The sequence below is a fragment of the Leopardus geoffroyi genome, chromosome B4, assembly GCF_018350155.1.
Source record: "Leopardus geoffroyi isolate Oge1 chromosome B4, O.geoffroyi_Oge1_pat1.0, whole genome shotgun sequence".
Classification (NCBI taxonomy): domain Eukaryota; kingdom Metazoa; phylum Chordata; class Mammalia; order Carnivora; family Felidae; genus Leopardus; species Leopardus geoffroyi.
This window is the reverse complement of record NC_059341.1, coordinates 65,074,209-65,100,261: the sequence shown is the minus strand read 5'-3', so window position 1 is coordinate 65,100,261 and position 26,053 is coordinate 65,074,209. Positions and strand designations below refer to the sequence as shown.

Genomic DNA, 26,053 nt, shown 5'->3' with positions numbered 1-26,053 from the left:
TCTGCAAATAAACCCATAGTTATGCTTTATGAATTTTGTACCACGTGTGTATTATATAAGACACATGACTGCTTTTGTTTTGGCACTGAATTGTGACAGTAAAAAGGGGATGGCGACACTATTGAAAATCTCAAGATTTTGAAACCTTTGAATCCATACATGCTTAATCACTTCAAGTTTAAACACAAAGCACTTCATAATGAAACTGGTGGGGAGAGGTAGTCACTAATATTTGTCTAGTTAATTAGCATGGCAATGTGAAAAACTTGGTGATAAATACAATTACATTTTAGAAATTATAATTTAGGAGCGCCTGGATGGGTCAGTTGGTTGAGCGTCTGACTCTTGATTTCAGCTCAGGTCATGATCTCACAGTTCATGAGATGAAGACCCACGTTGAGCTCTGTGCTGACAGTGTGGTGCCTGCTTAAGATTGTCTCATTCTCTCTCTCTCTCTCTCTGTCTGTCTCTCTGTCTCTCTCTCTCTCCCTGCCCCACTTCCCCATTCATGCTCTCCCTCACAAAAAAAAAAATTATAATTTAATTCATAGTATATTAAAGTCCAAAGAATTAGCTGATATAATGAGTACTTATATTCATCATGAACATGCCTTTCTCATGCAATACTTACTAATGATAAGCACTCTTATGTCACAGAAATAAATTTCAGTGGTGATAATACAATATTTAGCAATTTTAAGAAAAACATTTCCTCCCCATTATCGGAGGCTTTTGGGGGGGGGGTCCTAATTCTTTTTGGCACATAAGCTCTAGGAAAAAATATCTATTAATTTAAAAATACTTCTATGTAAACGAATTGCTTGATCCAGTGTGTCCAGTAGAGGGCTCTGGAAAACAGCACACAACATTTTGCCTTAGGTCAGAGTGGAATCTCAAGTATTTTCTTCACCCCTCACCCTCTTAGATGGCACACCAAGAGGTGTGCATGTGAATGTGAATTTTAAAGTCTTTCTCCCAAGCACCCCACCTCATCTTGGAAGAAAAAACTGTTACCTTGTTGCAAACATTGCTCTCAGGGATGAGAAAGTTGCTGCATCTTCTTTCAAAGCCTTCAGTTCATTTCTAAGCTTCGTCATAGTTTCAGTCACCATTGCTTTCTCATTTTCATATTTGTTCTTGAGATTAGCTAGAGCCACCTCAGCTGTCTGAAGCAGAAAAATCACAACGCTTAGGATTTTCGTATCAGGAAAACCTATCATACAGATTTTTCCAGGCTGGGTCTAGGACTTTCTTTCATAAATGGAAAGTGAAATTGGTTTGGTTAATTTTATATAAACATATATATGTACTTGGACGGACATAAGGCAGTTTTTCTTTAAAATCCATAACATGGTTAAATCGCCCTGGAAGCCAGCTGTGAACCAGAGTATCAGAAGCTAAGGAAATGATCATAGTTCAGAAAATATTTTAATGCAGATTCCTGAGTCTGCAATTTTTCAGACAGAAAGGAGCTAAAATTAAACTTTATCCAAGAAGGATTTTATCAAGGAGAAGGCAGTAACGAAGCACAGCTTCCAAATGAAATACAACAGAATGCGGGGCGCCTGGGTGGCTCTGAGCTTCAGCTCAGGTCATGATCTCACGGATCGTGAGTTCGAGCCCCATGTTGGGCTCTGTGCTGACAACTTGGAGCCTGGAGGCTGCTTCAGATTCTGTGTCTCCCTCTCTCTCTGTTCCTCCCCCACTTGTGCTCTTTCAAAAATAAATAAATGTTAAAAAAAGTAAAAAAGAAAAAGAAATATAACAGAATGCAAATATTCTTGCCCCTCTGCTCTAGGGGCCTAAAACATAGAATAAAAGACACAGGCCATTGCAATTTATAGTATGAGTAAACAATAAACTATAAATCCATATTACATGTGTAAGGAAAAGAATTCACAAGGAACCGATTACTTCCTGCCTTTGCATACAACTTCAAAACAATAAAATATAGTCTAATTTAATTCTTCACAATTTCCATAAAAAGGAGAAATTCCAAAATGTTTGAATGAATTAAAATATCCCTTTGAACTTAGAATTTGGGCATTTCTGAATCTTTTGGAATTAACAGCGTTTCAAACTGAAAACTAGCTTGACACATGTAAGAAGAAAGAAAAATGTTAACTGAATCAATGCATGAAATCAATGTGTATTCAGGGACTGCCTGTTTGATGCACAGCACATGGTATATATATATTGAAGCCAAACAGAAAACATACCATTAAAAAAAAATTTTTTTTAATGTTTTATTTATTTATTTTTTTTTTTTAAATTTTTTTTTTTTCAACGTTTATTTTATTTTTGGGACAGAGAGAGACAGAGCATGAACGGGGGAGGGGCAGAGAGAGAGGGAGACACAGAATCGGAAACAGGCTCCAGGCTCTGAGCCATCAGCCCAGAGCCTGACGCGGGGCTCGAACTCCCGGACCGCGAGATCGTGACCTGGCTGAAGTCGGACGCTTAACCGACTGCGCCACCCAGGTGCCCCTGTTTTATTTATTTTTGAGGCAGAAAGTGACAGAGCATGAGCAAGGGAGAGGCAGAGAGATAGAGGAAGACACAGAATCTGAAGCAGGCTCCAGGCTCTGAGCTGTCAGCACAGAGCCCCATGCGGGGCTTGAACTCACAAACCGCGAGATCATGACCTGAGCCGAAGTTGGACGCTTAACCGAGTGAGACACCCAGGCACCCCGAAAACATACCATTTTAAACAAACTGTTAACCGCAGCTTTTCAGAGTGTGTAAAAATACTCAATATTAATGAAAAAATCCACTACTAATGAAGAAAAATCCATTGCTAATGGGATGTTCCTGGTTTTTAACATTTCCTTTTGTGCTTAAAATGGACAGCTTGAACTTTCTTATGCAAAGTGCCAACTTCTATCGAGATACCTGGATTCTTTTTATAATTAAAACAATGGTAGGATAGAGTAACTTGTTAATGTCTTGATTCCAAAGTAGTTTCTTATAGGTTTTAATTGAATTTAAATTCAGATTAAAATGAGAATTTACTGATAAAATATTTTAGCGTATTCTGTAGCTATAACTCAATGGAATCTTCAGAAATACTATCGATTCAGAAAATTATCCAGAATGCAGAAATTGATCTGGGGAGAAAAATGGCAGTTTAATTTTTTTTTAATTTATACATATATTCATATAGAACCGTTAAGCTTAAGTTGTGAAAATGTAGGTGTAACAAATTGTTAAGCATATGAAGCCAAATGGTCAGTTATCCAAGGGGAGGAGAGAAGGGAATAACAGAAGAGCAAGATCTGAAATAGAAGCACAAACTCATTTATTATTTGTGAGAAATGCCCCCAAAGACTCAGTTCTGTTTGTAGACTTGTTGGTCCAGACTGCACAAAGCATTTTCAGAAGTTAGAAACTCTAAGTATCTTCAGCCCATGAGTAGATTTGCTGATGTCTGCATTTGCTACATTCTCCATGCTCCCTAACTTAACTTTGTAAATAAAAAATCTTGCTTCCAGCCACAGACATCTTCACAACCATTCCCTGAATATATCATTCTATTCTTTGACTTTCTACCTACTATTCTTTCTGCTTGGAATTGTTTCTTCCTCTCCTGGAAAACAACTCCTTATCCTTTAACAACAAACTCAAGTAAAACTGCTTCCATGAAGTCTTTTTTTTTTTTTTTTTCCTAACTCCTTTAGGAAACATCAATTGCTTCCTCGGCAATGTTTCCATAACTTCTATTACAGCATGTATAATATCAAACTGTAATGATCTGTTTCTTTCCCAACATTCTCACCAGTTTGTGAGTCCTATTCTGAAGGGCAGGGACCATGTATCAGTCTTCTTTGAATGTTTAGCATCTAGCACAGTTTAGTACACAGATGCTATTTCATAAACATTTGCGTATTTCAGCAGAAGACACTGCGCATACAGGAAAACCTGAAGTCTATGAAAAAATTCATAGAGAATGCAGAATGTCTATTTTTAAAACAAGAAGATTCCCCCTTTTCCCTTTATGACAGAATTCTTACCTTAGTCTTAATAGTGAACATTCCACAATGTCTAAACATAACGGATGTCATCTGCAGACATCTGAAGTTATTTATGGCACATAAGCATCATAGCGATAGGGCCAACATCATTAAAATGTAAACTAAATGCATGGCTAGAAATGTGTTTTCATTTTATTTACTGAGACCATAAGGTTTGTGATGCTAATGTAATGCAAATGGTACCACAAACCCCTGAGAAAATAAAAATTCAGCCAGGAATGCTTTGTATTCCTGTATTGCACTGAATTCCTATGATACTGTTTATACCTCTCAATGGCATGTCCTACTCTGCAAATAGTTAACAGGCATGTGTTGAACTCCTACTAGATTACTTGGTCACTTAATTGGCATCCTTATCTACCACCTGCCTTGAACTATGTAATCAATGAATGCTCATTCACAAATTAGTCTTTCATGGCTTATCAACCATGCCTATCTATACTTCTGCATCATTTAAGCGTCTTGTCACTTATAGATCTAGATTTCTAGGTTGTTCATATTCAACCTTCAGGAAGAAGTCAGAGATGCTATTTGAGTGGCTTGAGCAAGAATGCCCAGGATATTAGGTCCTTGATAAAGGTTGTCTAAGCCTTATCTAATGTGGTTTTTAGTGATATGGTATTGGTTTTTTTATGATTACTCTAAATAACTGGGTCTTTGGATTGTAGTCGTTTATGGTAGCAAATTATTTTTTTTTAAGTTTTTACTTATTTATTTTTGAGAGAGAGATAGAGCAGGGGAAAGGCAGAGAGAGAGGGACAGAGAGAGAATCCCAAGCAGGCTCTGCATTGACAGGGGCTTGAACTCAGAAACCATGAGATCATGACCTGAGCCAAAACCATGAGTCGGACACTTAACCAACTGAGCCACCCAGGCGCCCCACAAATTCTTTCATTCTGACCTCAAATTGGAGTCAGATCTCTTGCAAATTCTTTATTCATCCTAATCTCTTCTATTTCCTTGAAGTGATGGCACAAAAGAAGGTCCTAATTTGTCCTTAGATTTATATAAAACATGTTTACAGTGCAAAGAAATTACTGCTTGTGGGACAGACCTCCCAATTATATCAGGGGATTTATGGGAACTAAAGACAAAGACGCTAGAAAACTGTACTGTGGATGACACAATATTGGTGTGGCTTCCCTCATATGAGGGTAAAAGGAGAAGGAGCATTGCATCTGAAATTAATCCTCACCCCCCAACACCAGCACTGCCTACATTTGCAAGAAGGCATTTGATGCTTTCCCTTTATCAACACCCTTTATCAGCACCCTTCTCAAATTATCTTTTAAGGTTTATGTTCCAGAGAAACTAAACAGAGGTTAAAAATATTTTCCCATCTATATTTCACAGCATTCTCACCCTGGTAAAGCTCAAGGGTGGAAAACAAATTCAGTCACAGAGAAGATCTAGGAATTAGTCAGGTAGGGTCATGTTGTAGCATTCCTGCTTATTCCAGAAGGACAAGATCTATGCTTAGGAAAAAGTTTCCACAGCTTAAGCTAGGTGATGAATTAACATCGCAACTGAACCTAAATTTCAGGTACGTGGTCACTGGCAGAGCTCGTAGACATTCTATATCTCTCTCTAGAGGGCTCCCCTCTGCTTGCTCTGGGGCTTTCCAGAGTGTCTCCCTGGTATATGCTGCCATGCCAGCCCATTCAACCCCCCTCCATCTCCTGTTTCCACACTCAGTGACTGCTGGACTCCAGCTAAGTACTGCCTGAATTGCCTTTCTACATCTGCAACTAGATCTTCCTCTTGGATCCTGCTTTAACTTCCTCACTTCGACCTCCCCTAGAGGGGCATAGCTACTCTCCTGTATCATCTACTCACTCACTGAAAAATAATTATTACATTCTGATCTGGCACTGAGACGTAGTTTGATTTATTACTCTGCTGACCAGGAATCTGAACTCTCACCCTGATGATAAAGGACACTAAAACCATTAAAGAATTAACTAGTTAAGAATGTGTTGGCTAGCATGTGTTGTCAGTAGAATGAGATCACCTGTTTGTTGGCTTTCAGTACTGCTCTCAGTGTGGCAATCTGCTCCCGTTTGGTGCTCAGCAGGGACTTGAGCTTGAGGATCTCTTCCATTAAGGCTTCCTTGTCTTTATCAATCATGGGGGCCAGCTCCCGTGCTGCTGCTCTTTGACGAGACAGTTGCAAGGACCGGTCCACAGCTTTCTGCAGATGTTTGATTTGGTCCCGAATTATGGCATTAAGGTTGTAGATATTCATTGGCTCTTTGCGGATGTCACTTGTATCCAATACTGGAGATGATGGTGGGGCAGTAATAACAGGAGAGATTGTGGGGGTCTTGGTTGGACTTGGTTCTTTGCTGGCCTCTGTGTTTTCTTTTGAAACTGGTTCAGATGAGGTCCTTGTTTCTACTGGGGATGACACACCCCGCCTGGCTAATCGTGGAGACAAAAGTCCCCTGGGATCATCAGGCCCTTTCAGGCTGCCACTACGAGTGACTCTGCTTTGCCTATAGTAGTCCAGCATGACCCTGTTGGGGGTTTCGTTATTACACAGACATACATGGTGGTAAAGCTGGGCTAGCTCCTCACTAAATGTCACCAGCTCATCCTGGGCTGTATTAAGGGTATTGTGATTTTCGTTGGCTATGCTGGTCATCTTTTGCAACTCCTTCTCCATGTGGGCCATCTTCTCTCCACTCTCCTTGGTGGTCTTTTCAAGACTTGTAACCTGCTCATCATACATTTGGATCTTACTCTCATACTTGGCTTTCTCATCAGTATAGTTTTCTACAGATTTATTATATTTCTCCTTTAAGGCCTTAATTTCAGCTTTCAAATCAATCACCTCAGTTACTGCCACCCTATACTTGCATTCAAGGATCTCTAAGCCATTGATGTCCACCTCATAGTCATGGGCCTCCTCTGCTGAGTCCCGACCCTTCTCCCCATCCAGCTCAGCCTTGAGTTCTTTGCTGCTCTGTAGGCCTCTCATGGCATTAACGTGTTCTGTTAGCCGGTGCACCCGTTCGTGCTGCTCTGTCAGTGCCCCCTTGGTGTGTTCCAGCTGCGTCTGTGACTCCTGGAGATTGGCCAGAAGAATGGCCTTTTCCCGCTCTACCTGTGATGGCAAAAAAAAAAAAAAAATGTCTGAATGATTTCAATGCAATGCCAATGACGCACCTGATCCATTCACAGTCAGGCATGTATACATTTAAAATAACTGCAGCAGAGCCAATGTCTCCATTATTGCAAATTAAATTGGAGTGTTTTCTTATTTCAGCAGTTCTGGTAAGTCAATCAGTCTAAAAGTACATCATTTTAAAAGAATTATGCTATGCATATTTACTCATCCAAATTCTCATGCATTATACACATACACTCATGAAACCTGAATGTTATCCAAACAATCTTATTTTTATCTTAACATCTTGCAGAAAACACAACATGACTTCAAGAGATGGTACTTAGCACTGTCTTTATTTTCAGAGCCTTGGAGAATATATGCTCCTTAGTTCATGTGGGATAAGTGACTGTCTCAAGGTGCCTATCAATCATCCTTTCCTTCTGAGAGCTCAACCAAAAATCAGATTTAACACCTAAGGCTTTAACTTACTAAATAATGCTGGGAACACTAACCATCCCCTTAAAATAAAAAATAAGCATTTGATCTCCAAAACAGACATGCTCAAAATTTGATAGATTTTAATATAAAAACATAGAGTTTTAGGGCTAAAAGAACAATTTATAAACCATTTCAATTCCTTCAGTCCAAACAGGAATTTTAAAAATTAGCAATATATTTGATTAACATGACAGTTTTGTTATTACATAGGTAGTATTATTATATGTTAAAAAAAATTCTAATCTCAATGTAAAATACTGTCTCATTAAACATAAGTTTATAAAAAGGCACCCAAGTGGCTCAATCGGATGCCAACTTGTGCTCAGGTCATGATCTCACAGTTCGTGAGTTCAAGCCCCACGTTGGGCTTTGTGCTGACAGCTTGGGGCCTGGAGCCTGCTTTGGATTCTGTGTCTCCCTCTCTTTCTGCCCCTCCCCCACTCGTGCACTGTCTCTTTGTCTCCCTCTGTCTCAAAAATAAATAAACGTTAATTTTTTTTTAAAAAGCATAAGTTTATAAGAAATTATAATAGGAGAATTTTTTAAGTTTATTTATTTATTTTGAAAGGGTGGAGTGGCAGAGAACGAGGGAGAGAGAATCTGAAGCAGGCTCCATACTGTCAGCACAGCACAATGTGGGGTTCGAACTCCAGAAACCTGAGCTGAGACCAAGAGGCAGATGCTTAGCCAAGTGAGCCACCCAAGGACCCCTATAATAGGAGAATTTTAAAAAGCATTTCCTGGGGGTGCCTCAGTGGCTCAGTCAATTAAGCATCTAACTCTTGCTTTCAGCTCAAGTCATGATCTCACGGTTTGTGGGTTCAAGCCGTACATCAGGCTCTGTGCTGAGCATGGAGCCTGATTTGGATTCTCTCTCTCCCTCTGTCTCTGCCCCTCCCCCCGCTCTCTTTCTCTCTCAAAACAAATAAATATTAAAAGTATATAGGGCACCTGGGTGGCTCAGTCGGTTGAGCATCTGACTTCAGCTCAGGTCATGATCTCATGGTTTGTGAGTTCGAGTCCCATGTTGGGCTCTGTGCTGACAGCTCAGAACCTGGAGCCTGCTTTGGATTCTGTGTCTCCCTCTCTCTCTCTATCCCCCCCCTCACGCGTCATGTCTCTCTGTGTCTCTCAAACATGAATAAACACTAAAAAATTAAAAAACAAAAAGTATATATATATATTTAAATACATATTTGTGTTAAATATATATATTTAAGAGAACATTTTCTTCCTTCCATTCAGGTAATCATTATGAATTAAAAGTTTTTACGTGATTATGACATAAATGTGTTTTTAATAAGCAAATATTGATATTGTTGATATTTGAAATTATACTAATATATAACATAATAATATAATACATAATATAATATATTCTATAAATACAGTATCAATATATTGATATTACTAATATATTGATATTATTATTTAAATATTTAAATATTATTTAAAGATAACAGCTTGATGTTGAATGTTTTTATAACTAATTTATCAATTTGAACTTTAAAATTTTCCCGAATCATACATTATATCCCTCCAAACTTCTAAATTCCTAGGGGTTAAATAAAATTATTATTATAATAACATGATAATATCAATTATTAAACTATAATTAATATTATATCAGCATATTATTTTAGGAGATCCATAGCTATCTATAAATTTGTAATACAGTAGAGTAATATTTTTATGATTCTTTGTGATACTTGATATCCTTCATATTATTATCATATATAGAGAGTCTTCACTTAAGGTTCTAATATGTATTAATTTCAGTGACCATCGTTAGTTAAAACACCAGTCCCCCAAAACAGTTTGAATTTTGATGACTGGTACATTAACTGTGAACAATGTGTAAGGTATAAACTTTGCTGCTTCAATATACAAAATCATTATATAATAACATCATGACCAGTGAACAATTACATTACTTCTTCCAAAGTCTTTCAGTGATTGGTCACTGCATATCTGTTATTCAGTTCATTCACAGACAGCAAAGTGTACTTGTGTTGTCTCACCATCTTCCAGTGATAAACCCACATGATGTTTCACAAAAATAGTCCAAAGAGGGCATTGGGAAAGAAAGAAAGAAAGAAAGAAAGAAAGAAAGGAAGAAAGAAAGAAAGAAAGAAAGAGGAGAAAGGAAAGAGAAGAAAGGAAAAGAAGGGAGGGAGGGAGAGAGATGGAAAGAAAGAAAAGAAAGGAAGAAAGGGAGGGAGGGAAAGTGAAAAAACAAAAAGAAAAGGAAGGAGGGAATGAACAAGCAGCAGAGAAACAGAGACACATTGGAAGTGAAATCTGAATTAAACATAAATGGAGTTACAGGAGAAATGGTTGAATTTGCAAATATTGACCCTGATGCCATTTCAAGGAATTTAGATATGCAGCCCAGGCAATTTGGTGATGGAGAGGTATCGATATAAATCAAAAGAATAGTTGTTACAAAAAGGATTAAAAGGTTCTAGAGAAAATGACATGGGCACACTAAAGGCACTCTCAGAGATATTTTCAGACACTGAAAGTGCAAAGGATAGAATGTTGAAAGCTGATCCAAACTTATGAGTATGACAATTTAACAAGGCATAGAAAAGATTCTTGTTCCGATAATAAATTATGTGATGAGAGGGTGGCAAGATCAAACTATTCTTGATAAGTGTTTGGTGGGGAGGAGGCACAGTTCAAATTTCTGTTTCAAAAGCTTGGATATCTTTAATATTCTATAAAACATAAATTTAATTTCCCTAGTTTATTTTGGGGAGGGTTAAATTTTTATCTCAAAGATAAGTTTTTTACAAGGAAAACTTTAAATATGTTTCTAATTTTTGGATTACAGTGTACTAAGTAGTTTTACTATTTTTTCAATTCTTTATATATTTATAACCAACAATAAGGGAGTTTTGAATGTTCTGATAAAAAAAAAATTTTAAAGATCACAAAACAAAGAGCACCTGGCTGGCTCAGTTGGTAGAGCATGCGACTCTTGATCTTGGAGTCATGAGTTCAAGCCCCACATTGAGCATAGACCTTACTTCAAAACAAAAAAGAGAGAGAGAAAGAAAAAAGATCATAGTACAATTGAATTTTCTCCATTAATTCTGAGTTTGTTTTGCATGGTTTCAGTTTACACAATCATTTATGACCCATCAATATCATGCAAAATGAGGACTGCCTGTATAGTACACTCATCGCTTCTCGGTCTTTTGGCTAAGATCAAATGTATAGTACAGTCATGAAATTAGAATTAAAAATACAGTTATGTTATCTTATTATTAGAGCCTTCTAAGTCATAGCTTTGATTTTATGACATAGTGCTTGCCCATATCTGGAACACAATCCACAAGGTACATATTATGGCTATAGAAACCAAAATATTCCAAAAGAATAGTATTACAGGTTAAAAAAAAAAAAAACCCAACTAGGCTGTAGTATCAGAGAATTCGACTCTAATCTTGGCACCAGCATTTACCTAACTCTATGACTCTGGGCAAGTTTCTTAACTTACAAAAGGATGATTGAGTAAGACAGTGAATTTAATGCTCCAGGTATTCTAATGTTAGCCATTGTTAACATTTGGGTAACTGGTCATTCCCATGACCAAAATATTTCTACACGGCAAACGCCTTTGTTTCACAGATTTGTATCTGTATTTGCAAAAGCAACTATTTCATTTCAAAGTCAAGACATATTTCAATACAAATCCTCCTGGTTGGGTTTCATTAGATATAACAAACTGTATCACCATAGCCGAAGATGAATGGACTTATCCAGACTATTGGGCAATAATTTTAAATGAAAAAATGCAGGTAATTATGTAATGTACTTGATGAAAAGCCAAGTCAGTTGAATTTTTGATAAGGGAGACAGAAAATCTTCTAAATATTCTATTACTGATATTGTAGACAATATCAATGAAAATGTATTATTTTAGGAATTTTTTTCTCTTGAAAACTAAGTGTATTTACTCTGAAAAACCTAAACATCATTTGATTAGTATATATGATTACAACAGACAAAGCTGTTTCCAAAAAGCCTTTGAATAAAATAAAAATTGGACCAGAACAAAAGGCACTAAATATGTCTCAACCTTGTTTTTAGAGGAAACAGTGTTATAATAAATGAGGTGATACCATTAGGAGAATTTCAATCTGTACTCTGCCAATTCTGATTTACAAATAACATTTTCTAAGGCTACAAGGTAAATCTGTCAGGTTCTTCATGATAGTCTCTCCAGAAAATATCAAATAGGACATTGTCTCTTTCATGTCTGTATTTTCCACGTACAGTATTAATTATCACATTCAGTATATTTCTGGTGGAATCACTTGAACAGAGAATGATATCAAAATTTACACGCACGCGCGCACACATACACACACACACACACACATTTTTTTCCAGACAGTTATGGTTGGTCTGTTCCCCCTCCAATGATAACTAAATTGTGGATAATTTTATACAACTTCAGCATGATATTTTCGCTTAGCTATTGAGGTTTAGAGTACCTTAAATTATATTTGGATTTCAGAAGCAGTGCACAAACTAAGACGTGTAAAGCATTTCAAAGATTAAAATTACTATTCATTTTAAGGGTACTATTCTAATCTCTATTGGTGAAGAACTTATCCAAGGGAGACTTGCTCTGTTAATTAGCATCTTCCATAGTGACTAAAATCTTCATCTTCTACAATCTTCATCTTCTATCTGGAACTGAGTATTTTATTTTTTATGGTAGGGTGGGTTGTTTTGCCAGAAAACTTGAATGCAGAATTTGTGAACTCTTTAATCCAGTATAAGTATACAATATATGTTAACTATTATTATTATTGTCATTATGTCCCATAAAATTTTTTTTAAGTAATCTCTACCACCAATGTGGGACTCAAACCCATGACCCTGAGATCAAGAATTGCATCCTTTACTGACTGACTGAGCCACGTGTCCCTCCCATAGAAATTTTTTAATTTCACTGTATGTTTATCTTTTAAATGAACACATATGTATTGAGTACTGATAGCTCTTTTGTGGAAGAACAAAAGAAAAGATAGTCAGAATTTGCACATTCAAAGGACTTTTATAAGAAAAGAAATCAAAGCTGCTTATATGCCATTAATTTTCTTTCTTTCTTTCTTTCTTTCTTTCTTTCTTTCTTTCTTTCTTTCTTTTCTTTCTTTCTTTTCTTCCTTCTTGAGAGAGAGAGAGAGAGAGAGAGAGAACGTGTGAGCAGGGGAAGGGCAGAGAGAGAGGGGGACACAGAATCCAAAGCAGGCTCCAAGCTCCAAGCTGTCAGCACAGAGTCTAACACAAAGCTTGAACCCACAAACTGTGATATCAGGACCTGAGCCGAAGTTGGATGCTTAACAGACTGAGCCACCCAGGTACCCCTATATGCTATTCATTTTCATAAAGTCTTTATCCTGGTCAACTGACTCTCAATTTGAATGGATAGTGTGATTCTTGTAATGGTATACCTAGGACTGACATACACAAATAGAAATCAGAAATAAATAATTTATTCTTCTCTGCTTGAAGTAAAACTATTCTGGCAATGCATACCTGTTCCCTGACAAACAAGAACTATGAAAAAGATGGATCTAGTGAAATGTCAACTGGAGGAACAGAGTTGCCAAAGGATCGCAATTCCATTCCTAAGCATATACTGGAGAGAATTAGAACATATGTGCACACAAAAACTTGTACATAAATGTTCATGCCATTATTCATAACAGTCAAAAAGTGGAAACAATTCAAATGCTCATCACTGGTAAATGGATAAAGAATGCGGTATATCCAAATAATGGAATATTACTTGCCAAGAAAAGAGAATGAAATACTAATATATGTTATAACATACATGAACCTCAAACATGTTATGCTAAATGGAAAAAGCCAGTCATAGGGCGCCTGGATGGCTCAGTCTGTTGAGGGTTCAACTTCAGTTCAGGTCATGATCTCATGGTTTGTGAGTTTGAGCCCAGCATTGGGCTCTGCTGACAGCATGGAGCCCACTTCAGATCCTCTGTCCGCCCCCCTTCCTGCACCTCCCCTGCTCATGCTCTCTCTCTAAAATAAATAAACATTGAAAAAGAAAAAAGAAAAACTCAGTCATGAAAGGCCACCTGTTGTATGATTCCATGTACATCAAATGTCTAGAATAGACAAATCTATAAAGACAGAAAATAGATTAGTGGTTGCTCAGGGCTGGAGTGGTTAATGAGTACATGGTTTATTTTTGGTGTGATGAAAATACTCTAAAATTGACCGTGGTGATGGTTGCACAACTCTGTAAATACACTAAAAAACAATGAATTACACCCTTTAGCTGGGTGGATGTATTTTACGTGAATTATATCTTCAGAAAGTTCTTAAAAAATGACATAGACTCCCTTGCTGTTGTGATAATAGATGCCCTTTTATGTTTTGATATATGGCAGGAAAAGTAAGGCTTCTGAGAAATTCATTTGCTTATAAAGCTTATATTAAAGGTAATCTTTAGTTATAAAGTCTGTAATCATTTAATGAGTTGTCAACTTTGTCCTAGGAAACTGTATATGTCACTTTAAGTTTTAAAAAACACAGAGCATCTTCTTATAATTAATTTCTCCCCATAAATATTCTGTAAGTCTTTTTAAGCACATATAATATTTGATTTGATTTGATTTTGGTGACAAAAACATCTGTGCTTCAGTTTCCCTACCTGTAAAATGAAGATAATAATACTATCTACCCCATACAGTTGTGGCAAACACCAACCAATTAATCAAATATATATAAACTGCTCTGAACTCTTATGGGACATATAGCAAATTGACCACTTACCATCATTATAGGAAAAACTAAAATTGTTTTTAATAGAGTGGATCTAAATATAATATGAATCTTTATTCTTTCACAACCATGAGGATACCACAAAATATCAGTTTCAGTTTCATAGAAACATTGTTGTTTTGTCACATTAAATGTAAAATATAGCTAGTGTGATACTGAAAGAAAAAAATCCAAAAGTTTTCCCCTTAGTTTGACCAAGGAGAAAACTCTCTGCAATGTGACGTTAGAGGTTATTTATTGAAGGCAGAAATATTAGCATAAGCATAGAGACTCCTTTAAATAGATTAAGAAATTTAATTTCCTCAGACAGGATCTACTTATTTTCATTCTAATAAAACTAATTAAGTTACCTGACCAGCACTGGAAAATATCAATTACAGTTGGCCCTTGAACAACGCAGTACTGTTTGATTGGAAGCCTTATCAATAACATAAAGTCAATTAATACATATTTTATATGTTATTTGTGTTATACACTAGTTTTTTTTATAATAAAGTAAGCTAGAGAAAAAAAGTTATTAAGAAAATCGTAAGGAAGGGACACCTTTACAGTACTGTACTGTATTTACAAAAAAAAATCTGTGTGTAAGTGGACCCATGCAATTCAAACCATGTTGTTCAAGGGTAAGCTGTTTAATCTGTTTTAAATAACCGAGTCTTGAGGGCAATACAACTGTCAGAGACACTATTTAAATTGCAGTTGTCCTAGATTTTCATATTAATTATTGCCATTTCCCAGCAGATGGCAGTATGACCTCTTTAGAAATGGACCTATTTTTTTTTTTTTTCCCCCCTAATTCTAACTAACAAAGGCCTAGAGACTACTGATGGGGCTAATTTATTACCTTCCCTTTATAGATGCATCTCAGAGAAGTAAAGCAACTCACCCATCATTCCTGATACCCAAGGCAAAAACAGATTTTTTTTCTTTTCAGAACCAAGGCAAATAAATACCCATAGATGGGAAAACATAATTAACATGCATAGATGGAAACTTGTAAGATAAGAATAGGCCAATAGGCTTTGACCTGGGTATGCTGTTTACAAAAGGTTTCTTTAATTCTCAGGAAGAATAATTTAAAAGCTGCATATTCCCTGGTACAGGGTGTTAGATCCCTGCCTGTGCCTCTCTATGTCTCCACAAACTGACAACATTAACTAAGCACAGGTGTTCAATTTGAAGGTGCACAACTCTCTCTCAGATGCGGTACTTTGGACACTGGCCAAAAGAAATCCTAAGAGACAAGTGAACTATGAAAATACAAGCTGGGATATCCAAAGTATTCTGATGTTAGAAGCTGAGGTACACAAGACTGAGAACTGCCTGAACAGTATGGCAGCTGTAATGTCCCACGACATCCATAATTTCAAAATCGCAAGTGGCTTTAAATAAAAGTTGTATCATAACTCACTGGGTAGTGATATTCAGACAGCCCTAGACTCCTCAAGCAGCAAAATTGCACCTGCCTGATGAGAGGCCTTCTCTGGTCCTCATTTTCTCCTCTTAGAGTGAACAGTCACATGTTTCACTACAAAAATGTTTATAGTGGGATGCCTGGGTGGCTCAGTCGGTTAAGCGTCCGACGTCGGCTCAGGTCATGATCTCACGTTCCCTGAGTTGGAGCCCCACGTCAGGCTCTGTGCTGACAGCTTGGACCCGGGAGCCTGCTTCCGATTCTGTGTCTCCCTCTCTCTGACCCTCCCCGGTTCATGCTCTGTCTCTCCCTGTCTCAAAAATAAATAAACATAAAAAAAAAATGTTAATAGTATTTGATCATTCACTGCTGCACCTGATCTCATTAGGGATGTCGCAAAATATATAGTATATGCTGTATATTACCTTTGTACATTCTGAACATTTCATTCAACACATTTGGCTCCAAGCATTTCAGATAGTCACACGTAAAGTACATCTGATTGCTTGTTCCTTGGGATGTCCAGACAGTGGTGCTGACACACAGGATATGCTGCAAGGTGCATTAAGAGTACTGCTGTGTATCAGAACTGTCATATTATTTTCAAGCCTCATTAACATCAAAGACAACTGCAATTACTTTTCGGTAATGTATCCTGTAATGTTTTTATAATTTGCTTATTTATACAAATTAAACCCAAGGGGGATGCACAGCTAAGGAAAACCTATCAGATTATAAATTATGCATGAAAAGATACATTCCGCTATACTTGTACTCAACAGTTTGAACGAAATATATTCTTAGAAAAAGTTAATGCACTTTTTAAAAAAAATTTTTTTTTAATGTTTTATTTATTTTTGAGACAGGGAGAGACAGAGCATGAACAGGGGTGGGTCAGAGAGAGGGAGACACAGAATCTGAAACAGGCTCCAGACTCTGAGCTGTCAGCAAAGAGCCCGACGCGGGGCTCGAACTCAGGGACCGCGAGATCATGACCTGAGCCGATGTCGGCCGCTTAACTGACTGAGCCACCCAGGCGCCCCAGTTAATGCGCTTTTTAAAAAATGTTGCTTACCAAAAGATGGTGACTTTGTCTAAACCATAATTAGATGTTAGTGTTGTTGCTGTGAGACTGGAAGCTGTAAGCCCCCCATTCCTGTGTTGAGCCTGGTCTCCACAACTAAATGCGGTGCTGACTTTGGAACATAAGGCCGTGCCTGTGCCTCTTCATATCTTGACAAACTGTCAACATTAATTAAACCCTGGTACACTGTTGTCTGCTGTACTGAGGGAAGGTTTACCCGGCCAAGTCTTTCTCTCCCTAACTTTCTGCTAAATGAACATCCCTTTTCAGACCTCACGCTGACACTTCACTGCTACCTTCCTGTATTCTTACCAGTGAGCACATTAGTCCCTTCTGAGATGACTCTCCCAGAGCCAACTGTCCAACAGTAAGTTAATAATACTAATAAAAGCTAAAGAGAGTGCTCCAGGCACTATGGAGTTGAAGTAGTCATAACAGTTCACAATTATTGAGCGTTTACGAGGCACTCTACACACATTAACTCATAAACCATGCCACTCTAATGGAGAAGGTAGTCTGTATCCCCATTTTATGGGAGAGTAAAGTGCTGTCTTTCTATAGGATTCTCAACTGGCAGTTGACCCTTGGAGCATTTGAAACGGGTGGGGCATTTCATCATCATGTTGCCTGAGGAGATGTAACCGGCACTTAACGGGTTGGGACCAGAGACACTAAACCTCTGGTAGCTCACCAGTCACAGACAAGGAGGAATCATCCCACCCCAATGCAAATGACATTCCAACCCGGAATAGCTTCCTTGCTGAGAACTTGTCTCCACCATTCTTTTTGTTACACGACTCATTTCTTTCAGAATTTTCTATTATTTCAGATGACCTACAGGATTAAATGGGAGAGCAGCCCTGAGTTTGCAGCCCAAGGGCCGACCTAGTTGAAAACTGTTGTGCTGTTTTATGCAGAAAAGCCCCTCTTCCTAATCTACACTGCCACCCTAATAAGAAGAAACAAAAGTCTTGGCATGCTAACTTTTTATCCTAAAACCACCAACGTGATAGTTTAAGAAAAATTTTATATTAATTCTATTTAATTTGGGGGCATGAATTCTTATATTATCTGTCACATACAAATTTAAAATATGTTTGCTATCAATCTAGTTGTATTAGTGTGAACTGAGCAAAAAGACATAAAAAAATATTACCTACACAGAACTGAACTTTGTAGTCAGATAAAAGTCTATATACATTCATTTTCTTCCAATGGCCATACCCTCTTGATTTCAGTTAAACATTGTGAAAACGAATTCTTTGCTAGTAGCCAAGAGCACAGGGCAGGTAAAGTGCACAATGTGTTAACTCGTGATGTAATATTAACAATAAACCTATAAAATTAACTTCACTCGGTCTCCAGATCTTTATTTATTTCCTCTAATTTCACTTTTTAGCCATCATTTATGTAGAGGCAGAACATTATAAGCCCTGTTTACCATAGAAATAAATGACTGCACAGTCCTGATGGCCTCTAATCAGCTGTATGCAGAGAAACTTGGGGGGTGAGGGGGTGGGTAACAGACCAAAAAGTTAATCACCCGACAAGCCTGTTGAACCAGATTCCTGGTTAGGAAGATTTGCGTGGAGCCCAAGAATGTGTACTATAAAGAAGCCCTCAGATGATGGTGTTGGTGGCAGTGCTATGCTTCAGACGAGATTCCCATTAGCACTAGATTAAGGTATGGCAGGGAGGCAGTATCTAAACTAGAAAAGCTATCTCACAGTGAGATAAACTTAAAAGGCAGGACTCTTCACAAGATATTTGAATTTGAAGATGCTAAAAATTTAAGGCCTAGCTCATGTTGCAATAAGAACTCCTTGGTTTCAGATTTATACCTGCTCTGTATTTTGAATCATATGATATCCTGGCTAATTTATAGACTGAAAGTCCTTCATGTCATTTAAAAGCTTTGGGGCGCCTGGGTGGCTCAGTCGGTTCAGCGACCGACTTCGGCTCAGGTCATGATCTCACGGTTTGTGAGTTCGAGCCCCGCGTCGGGCTCTGTGCTGACAGCTCAGAGTCTGGAACCTGCTTCTGATTCTGTGTCTCGCTCTCTCTCTGCCCCTCCCCCACTCATGCTCTGTCTCTCTCTGTCTCAGAAATAAATAAACATTAAAAAAAATTAAAAAAAAAAAGCTTAAAGTATTCCTGTGAAGTGTATCGTTATTCTTTAACACTACAGTTGTTTGTGGTGGAAAAGTCAGATCACTCATGTATAAAGCTTTTGAATTCTTCTGTTAGAAACGCATCAAGAGGCTTCTCTCCCTTCACACCTGATCATAATCCATTTTGTGGCTCTAAGATATATTTCCTAAAGCCAGGCAAATGAGAGATTTCTTTTCAACACCTCTTCGGTTGTGTCTTTCTAAAATACTATACTTTCAAGGTTGCCAGGTGAAGAAGCAATATTTCAAAAAATAAGCTAGAAGTAAAATGTGAGAAGAAGATATCACAAAACAGGCTCCGTGCAGCCTGCAAGAAGTTCACAGTAACAGAAGAGATTTTACCTGCATAAGTTGCTGCTTTAACTTCTGTATTTCTGAAATGTTCAGCTCACTGAATAAGTCAGAAACGGGGTGTAGAGACTCTCCTTTCCTTAAAGTGGGAGTCCGATAGTCTCCATTGAGTTTCACAAGGGGCCCGTGGATATGCCCATTCATTTTGTCGTCATTGTTCGGTTCACCCGCATCCTCCGCAAACTTGAGTCCATCGACAGAGATGCTAAGATGGTTGTCATTGAGGGTGATATACTGGGAGAGCTCCTTCCGCAGGATGTTCTTTTGTTCCCTCTCATTTTTTAAGGTCTCAAGGGCTTCTTCCAGCTGGTGCTCTGCGATCTCTTTCAACCGGATGGCATCTTCCAGCTGGCTGTTGAGCAGCACGGTTTCTTCCTCAAATCGCTTAATTTCATGCTTTAGGCCTTCGTATTCAACCTGAATTAGATATGACAAAGAAGATTCATAAAACTAAAATTTGGGTCTTACAACACTGTCATTAACCATTCTAGTAGACCTAATTATTTAAAAAATTAAAATGTTAGTTTCAGGCATACAATATAGCAAGTAGACTAATATAACACTGTACATTAACTAAAAACAAAATAAAAGAAAGAAACTACGCAGTATAAATTGTTTCTCTACCAAATAAATCTCAAATCTCAGTACACAGTATATATACTCTTAGGTAACACAGGACAGGTTCTTTGTATGTAAATTATATAATTTATAACGTATTATTATTATATAATTTATATATGTAACATGATATATAATCTATATATATGTTAAGTTATATATATAAATTCAATTCTTAGCAGGGATGAAAAAGGTGTCTGTTTTTATGATTTCTTTTTATAGGAGCCAATGGCCAAAAGGGGGCACTGTTTGCCTAAAAAAAAAAACCCAGGAATTTAAAAAAAAAACAACAACATAGTTTATCAGAATATTTACAACCAAGAAAATATTTTATCATCACTATTATTTTGTTTTATTCAATTATTAATGATAAGGAAATTTTTATACTCAGATAAATTAGCTAAAATATCACAATAAGAATTTAATCTCAAGAAAATATGTGTGAGGGTAAAACAAAACAAAGAACAATTTTATGTGCTTACAAATAGAATCTGGAATAGCGGTACTGATTATCTAATAACAAATATATATATATATATATTGTTATCAATGTAATATTCTTTTGAATTAGAATCAAATAGCCTGCTTAAACACTCTCTCGGTCATGAATGCCCACAAGTGAAAGAGATCCCTACTCTAAATCAACATGCCACTTTGTTTGTTTTCTTTTGTTTTGAATTTATATTTTAGTTAATGATGAGGTTTTTGGGGTGAAGGTGGGATCTAGAGCCTACGACCAAGAAAGAATTCTTGAGACGTCTTTGGTGCAAAAATGGTGACTTTATTAAAGCACGGGGACAGGACCCATGAGCAGGAAGAGCTGCCCCAGACCCTGTGAAGAGACTGGTCATATATTTGGGAGTTGGGGGAGATAAAGTCCAGAGGAAGGTTCCAAAGAGATTTTCATATGCTAAAGAAGACTCACAGGATACTGGAGGCCTAGCTATTATCAAGCTAAGATAGTTTTTCCCTCTAGTAAATCATTAGCATTAAGACAGCAGGGAGTTCCTGGAGAAACATTTTACTCTGCCTGCCTCAAGTATTTGGCAGTGGGCTGCAGGTTACAAGGAAATTTAGTTCTACCTGCCATTTCCTTCCCACATCAGTTAACATACAGTGCAATATTGATTTCAGAGGTAGAATTCAGTGATCCTTCACTTACAACAGCCAGTGTTCATCACAAGTGCCCTCCTTAGTACCTATCACCCATCTAGCACATCTCTTACCCACTTCCCCACCATCAACCCTCAGTTTGTTCTCTATCTCTAGTCTCTTGTGGTTCCCCTTTCACACATCACTTTTTAATTTAATAACTCTTTTACCTCCACAGAGGTAATTTCCTCAGAAGGAGGAAATACTTGTTATGCACCTAGGCGTCCCTCACAGTGATTCAATATTCTTCCATCATGTTCCAACAGAATTCTGCTCTTCAACAAGTGTTTGCTGAATAAATTATTGTGGAAGAAAAAATAAACTAGGAAGGTAATATAATAAAGTCATTATATTAGATACTAATATAAACTATGTGTTTAGCTTTACATTTATCTTAGTGTTTATATTAAACTTCCATTTTAAGAAATACTAAAAAAAATTAAAGGATGGGGATCTTTAATTCCACCCTCCAACCCCTGTTCTTCACATAATCTCAATGCAATGGCTTATCTCATAAAGGTTAGGATAACAATTTTTGTTATAGGTTTAGGTCAGATATAGGTTTGGCTGATGTAACAGAGACCTAAGTAAGAATGATTTAGTCTAGATAGAAGTTTGTTTCTCTGTCTCATGTAACACTATGGACGTAGTCAGTCAAGGGTCAATAGGACTCTCTGCTCCATCATAAGGTCATCCAGGAACCAGGCTTCTCCTGTCTTATTGCACTGTCTTTTACTCTGGCCCATATAATCTAAGGCACTATGCCACCTTGATCATGTTTCAAGCAGTGGCTCAAAGTAAGGTGAACACCCCTTCCCTTTAAGCACATGTCCCAAAAGGTGCTCATCACTTCTCATATACCATCGGGCAATACTAGTCATATGAAACTTATTTACAAGGGAGGTGAAAGAATAAGAATATATCTTTCCTCTGGGTAGCCTTATGCTCAGTTAAAACTGGGTAATACATTGGGAGAAAGGAATAATGGATAATGCTGGACAAACAGCACTCACCGTTATACGAGATCATTGGAACTTCACATGTCCACGACAGAATCATTCAAAAGACTCAAATCATGGAAATTGCTTGGGATAACAGAATCTGTGTCTTTATATCATGGTTTCTTCTAGGCTTGCTTATATACTGTAAAGTTATCTTCCTCTTGACCTTCTCTTTTCCCTTCCCTGGACAACTCAGGATACCTATCATTTGCTAACCTTTCCTAGTATTTCAACCAATCCTCTGACTGCCCCAAAATTATATGATAGCTTTACATATGCAGACATTTCTCTAGTTTGCATTGTAGACCTTTTATTCTGTAATCCTTGTTAAACTGATAGCTTACGCCAGGGACTGTCAAACATTACTGTGTCTTCTGGACAAAAGCTAGCCCACCACCTATTTTTACAAATAAAGTTTTATTAGAATACATTCAACCTATTTTGTCTATGGCTATTTTCATGCTACAACACCAGAGTGGAGTAGTTGGAAGAGACGCTGTTAGACATATATTAGGCCTGCAAAACCTAACATATTTACTGCCTGGCCCTTTATTGAAAATTTTACTGATTTCTGAGCTATACTTGAAGACACTGTAGATTTTTTTAGTTTATAATTCTTATTTAATTGACGGTACACTTCGTATAAGACTTGATCTCTTTGTCTCTGGGCAGCTTCACTCGCTCTACTCACATCTCACTCAAATACTCCTAATATTTACCCAGCTGTTTCATGTTTCTCTGCCTCAGCAAAGGACGTCATCTGGAAAACTCCTATTCATCTTTCAAGACCCATGTCAAAAATCTGATCCTAACTCCAAAGGCAAACAGATCCCTCTTTTCTGATGCCATTACCATAAGGCCACATTACATGATTAGAGGTCCAGCAAAGGAGAGGTACCAAGAAACAGGAATGAGAAGGCACTTAAAAAATTGATGTTTGATTTTTTAAAGATATCATCAAAGTAGTCACTATTAGAAAAATCAGTACTTTGGTATAATTTCTTATAGCAACTTCACAGCTTAGTAACTTTCTTATTTTTAACTACAAGAGGGTTGGGGGTAAGTATCATAATCTTTTCAGAGTTTAGGAACTCTAAAAATCTTAATCTGGCCTGCTGGGGTCCAGCCCCAGTAGGTCCAGGGGTTCCCGAAGGATGAATGGCGTCCGTGAGATGACAAATGGGCACAGACAACAGCAGTTTGTTAGACTGGCCGCTTTACTGTGGCAAACGTGGCATCATATTTGTTAGCAATTTGTTTGTAGTGTGCGTCATCTATGTTTCTCGGCATTACCTAATTCTAAAAATGTTCCTTTGTGTAATCATCCATTAAGGAACTTCATGGTTATTTCTTTGTAACATTCCCTCCTGCCCTTTGCTTATTGATTAATTTCCTCATATTACTTTCATTATGTATCTACGTTTATTTATAGTTTATAAGGCATTTGCTTTGCTATTTTCATGAAAGGTCATCTAGCTCTCAACACTTCAAGTGGAACATTTACAGGGACGTGACTTCTTAATTGTTCCTTTGAACCATTTGCAGCATAAGGAACAAAAGTATTCGCTTTGGTCTGGGGTGCTGGGAGGGAGCAAAGAGGGCCCTGGGAACCCACGCTTATGCGCTCCCAGAGAGACAATGTATACCTAGGAACTAATGAACCATTCTATACCTTAACCCACCAGGTCCAGCTATGCTCTGGAATGCCTCCTGGGGGCCAAGTGGGCCTAGGGGTTGGAGTAACTTGTATCCATAGATACATTCCTTTGTTGCCGGTGGGGGTTTCTAATCCATTTGCCCCCCTCCTTGGCTGGGAAATATAGGGGGCTATCCTTCCTTTAGGTAGGGGATAGGCAGGCGGGGGTGGCACCGGCTAAGGTTCCGTCTTCAGATTCTCATGGTTTTTCCCAGTTTTCCTGGGGGTCATCCCCAGAAAATGCCCCCAAGTTTGCCCCCCATGGGTTTATTTTGAATCATCAGTGCCAACTGGACCATGGGGATGGCCAAGATGAGTAACAGGAGGGATACCAGTAGCTTCCCATTCAGAGGGTCACTGTGCATTGCCCTTCCACCAACCACCCAGGCTGTGCCATCAGGAAGGCTGGATGGATCGGCTCCCGGCACTGGCCCTGTATTGCCAAATCTAACACATAGCTTTAATATGCAATTATGTGGATGGCTATGAGTTTATTATTGCCTTCCCTACTGGGACTATAAATTCTTTAAGCCAGTGACCATATCTTTTGTCCTTAAAAAAGTACATGACCTCACTGAAAGATACTCCTGAAACACTGGTTAAATGAAATAAAACTGAATTGAATACATTCCCTAGGTCTCTTATGATATTATTTCTTGATATAGAAATATATCCCTGGAAGGAATGTTCTTCATAATAGAAGTATGATTGAATTATTAATTTTAAACAGGGTTTCAAAGGCTAGATAACCAATATTGAGTGCTCTAGCTTAGCATGTGAGATATTAGGGACAGAAAACTTATTATTCCGCCCCCCCCACCCCCCACCCCCCTCCCCCCCACCCCGTACATCTCTAGAAATTGAAGCTAACATAAGTCCCTGCCCTGTAGGTAATACTGGGACCAGGCAAATTTTTCTGTTAACTCTGTGTTAACCAATACTGAGATGAGGGATAAAAAACTTGGCTGCTTGTGGGAAATACTTGCTCCTAAAAGATGAGACCCACACATCAGGACCCTTGCTTTGTTGTGCCTCCTAACTGACAGCCATTATGTCATAGACTCAATCTATCCCAACCAGCTCCTCACCATGCAAAACCCAGTCCAGAGCCTAAAATCCTATGAACACCCTTTCCCTAAACCTCCCATTTTAGACATTACTGAGGCTCTGTCGAGGTGGGTGGTCTCTTACTGGGAGACGTCTAATAAATAGCTCTGCTTCATCAATGGGTTTTTCTGGTAGGAAATTGACAGTTGACTTGACCACTCTTCATGGCTCCTATACTTCTTTCAGATATTTTATTTTTAAAAAATATCGAGGTATAAATAATATTTATAAGACTGGACCTGATTTTATTTTGTACATGGAACCAAATCAGCACACAGAGCAAAGTAGCTAAAGTTTTCAAAGTCGACTCTCTGATGTTCCCATATATTTCATATTTATAAAATAAATAAAACAATAAAATGTGGTTTGGTTAATTACAATTATCTGAAATTATAATTTCCTTTCTAAGCTGAAAAGAATGAATATAAGAGAAAGAAAGAAACAATTTACTCATTCTTTTAACAGATGTCTATTCAATGCCTTCTATGGGTCAGGCTCTGTACTAAGTGCTATATAATTGTTGAGGGGGAAAGAAAATAAACAAAGTAATATATAGGAACTATATAGAGAATAAGAAGTGCTATTTAAACCAGAGTTATTTAGAAAATAATAAATAGTTAAAAGAGAAATAGAACCTCAGGAAGAAAAAGAATCTTCTAGTTCTCTGAACTAAGCATTTTACAATGCTACTAGCTTACCTATTCAGAGAAATGTCAATACCCAGGCTGTGGGAGTATACTTTGCTTAGGGAGCTTCAGTACAAAGCAACATTCAGACCAGTTTTGAGATTGAAAGCCAGCACCGTCATTTCTTTGGGAAAAAAAACAACTGTGGCATGTATACATAAAATATTATACTTAATACCGCATTAATTGGGAAGAGAGTTTATGATGGATTCTAACTCCTGGCTAAATAAAGGCCAACAGGAGGAAAAAACACCAAAAAGCTAAACCTAGCATTTTCTTAATTGGGAGAGACTTATAACACTAC

The 26,053-nt window shown here is 37.7% G+C and overlaps 1 protein-coding gene across 7 annotated transcripts in view; it reads right to left on the bottom strand.

The window, feature by feature from the left end:
* BICD1 (BICD cargo adaptor 1) overlaps positions 1-26,053 on the bottom strand; it is a 256,333-nt gene that overhangs the window by 38,947 nt on the left and 191,333 nt on the right. For all 7 annotated transcript variants that reach the window (XM_045466178.1, XM_045466179.1, XM_045466181.1 and 4 more), the window contains exons 4-6: positions 19,481-19,906; positions 6,043-7,137; positions 1,015-1,166 (exon numbers count right to left, since the gene is read on the bottom strand). In XM_045466178.1, coding sequence (XP_045322134.1) covers positions 1,015-1,166; positions 6,043-7,137; positions 19,481-19,906 — 1,673 coding nt within the window. The remainder of the gene's footprint in view (positions 1-1,014; positions 1,167-6,042; positions 7,138-19,480; positions 19,907-26,053) is intronic.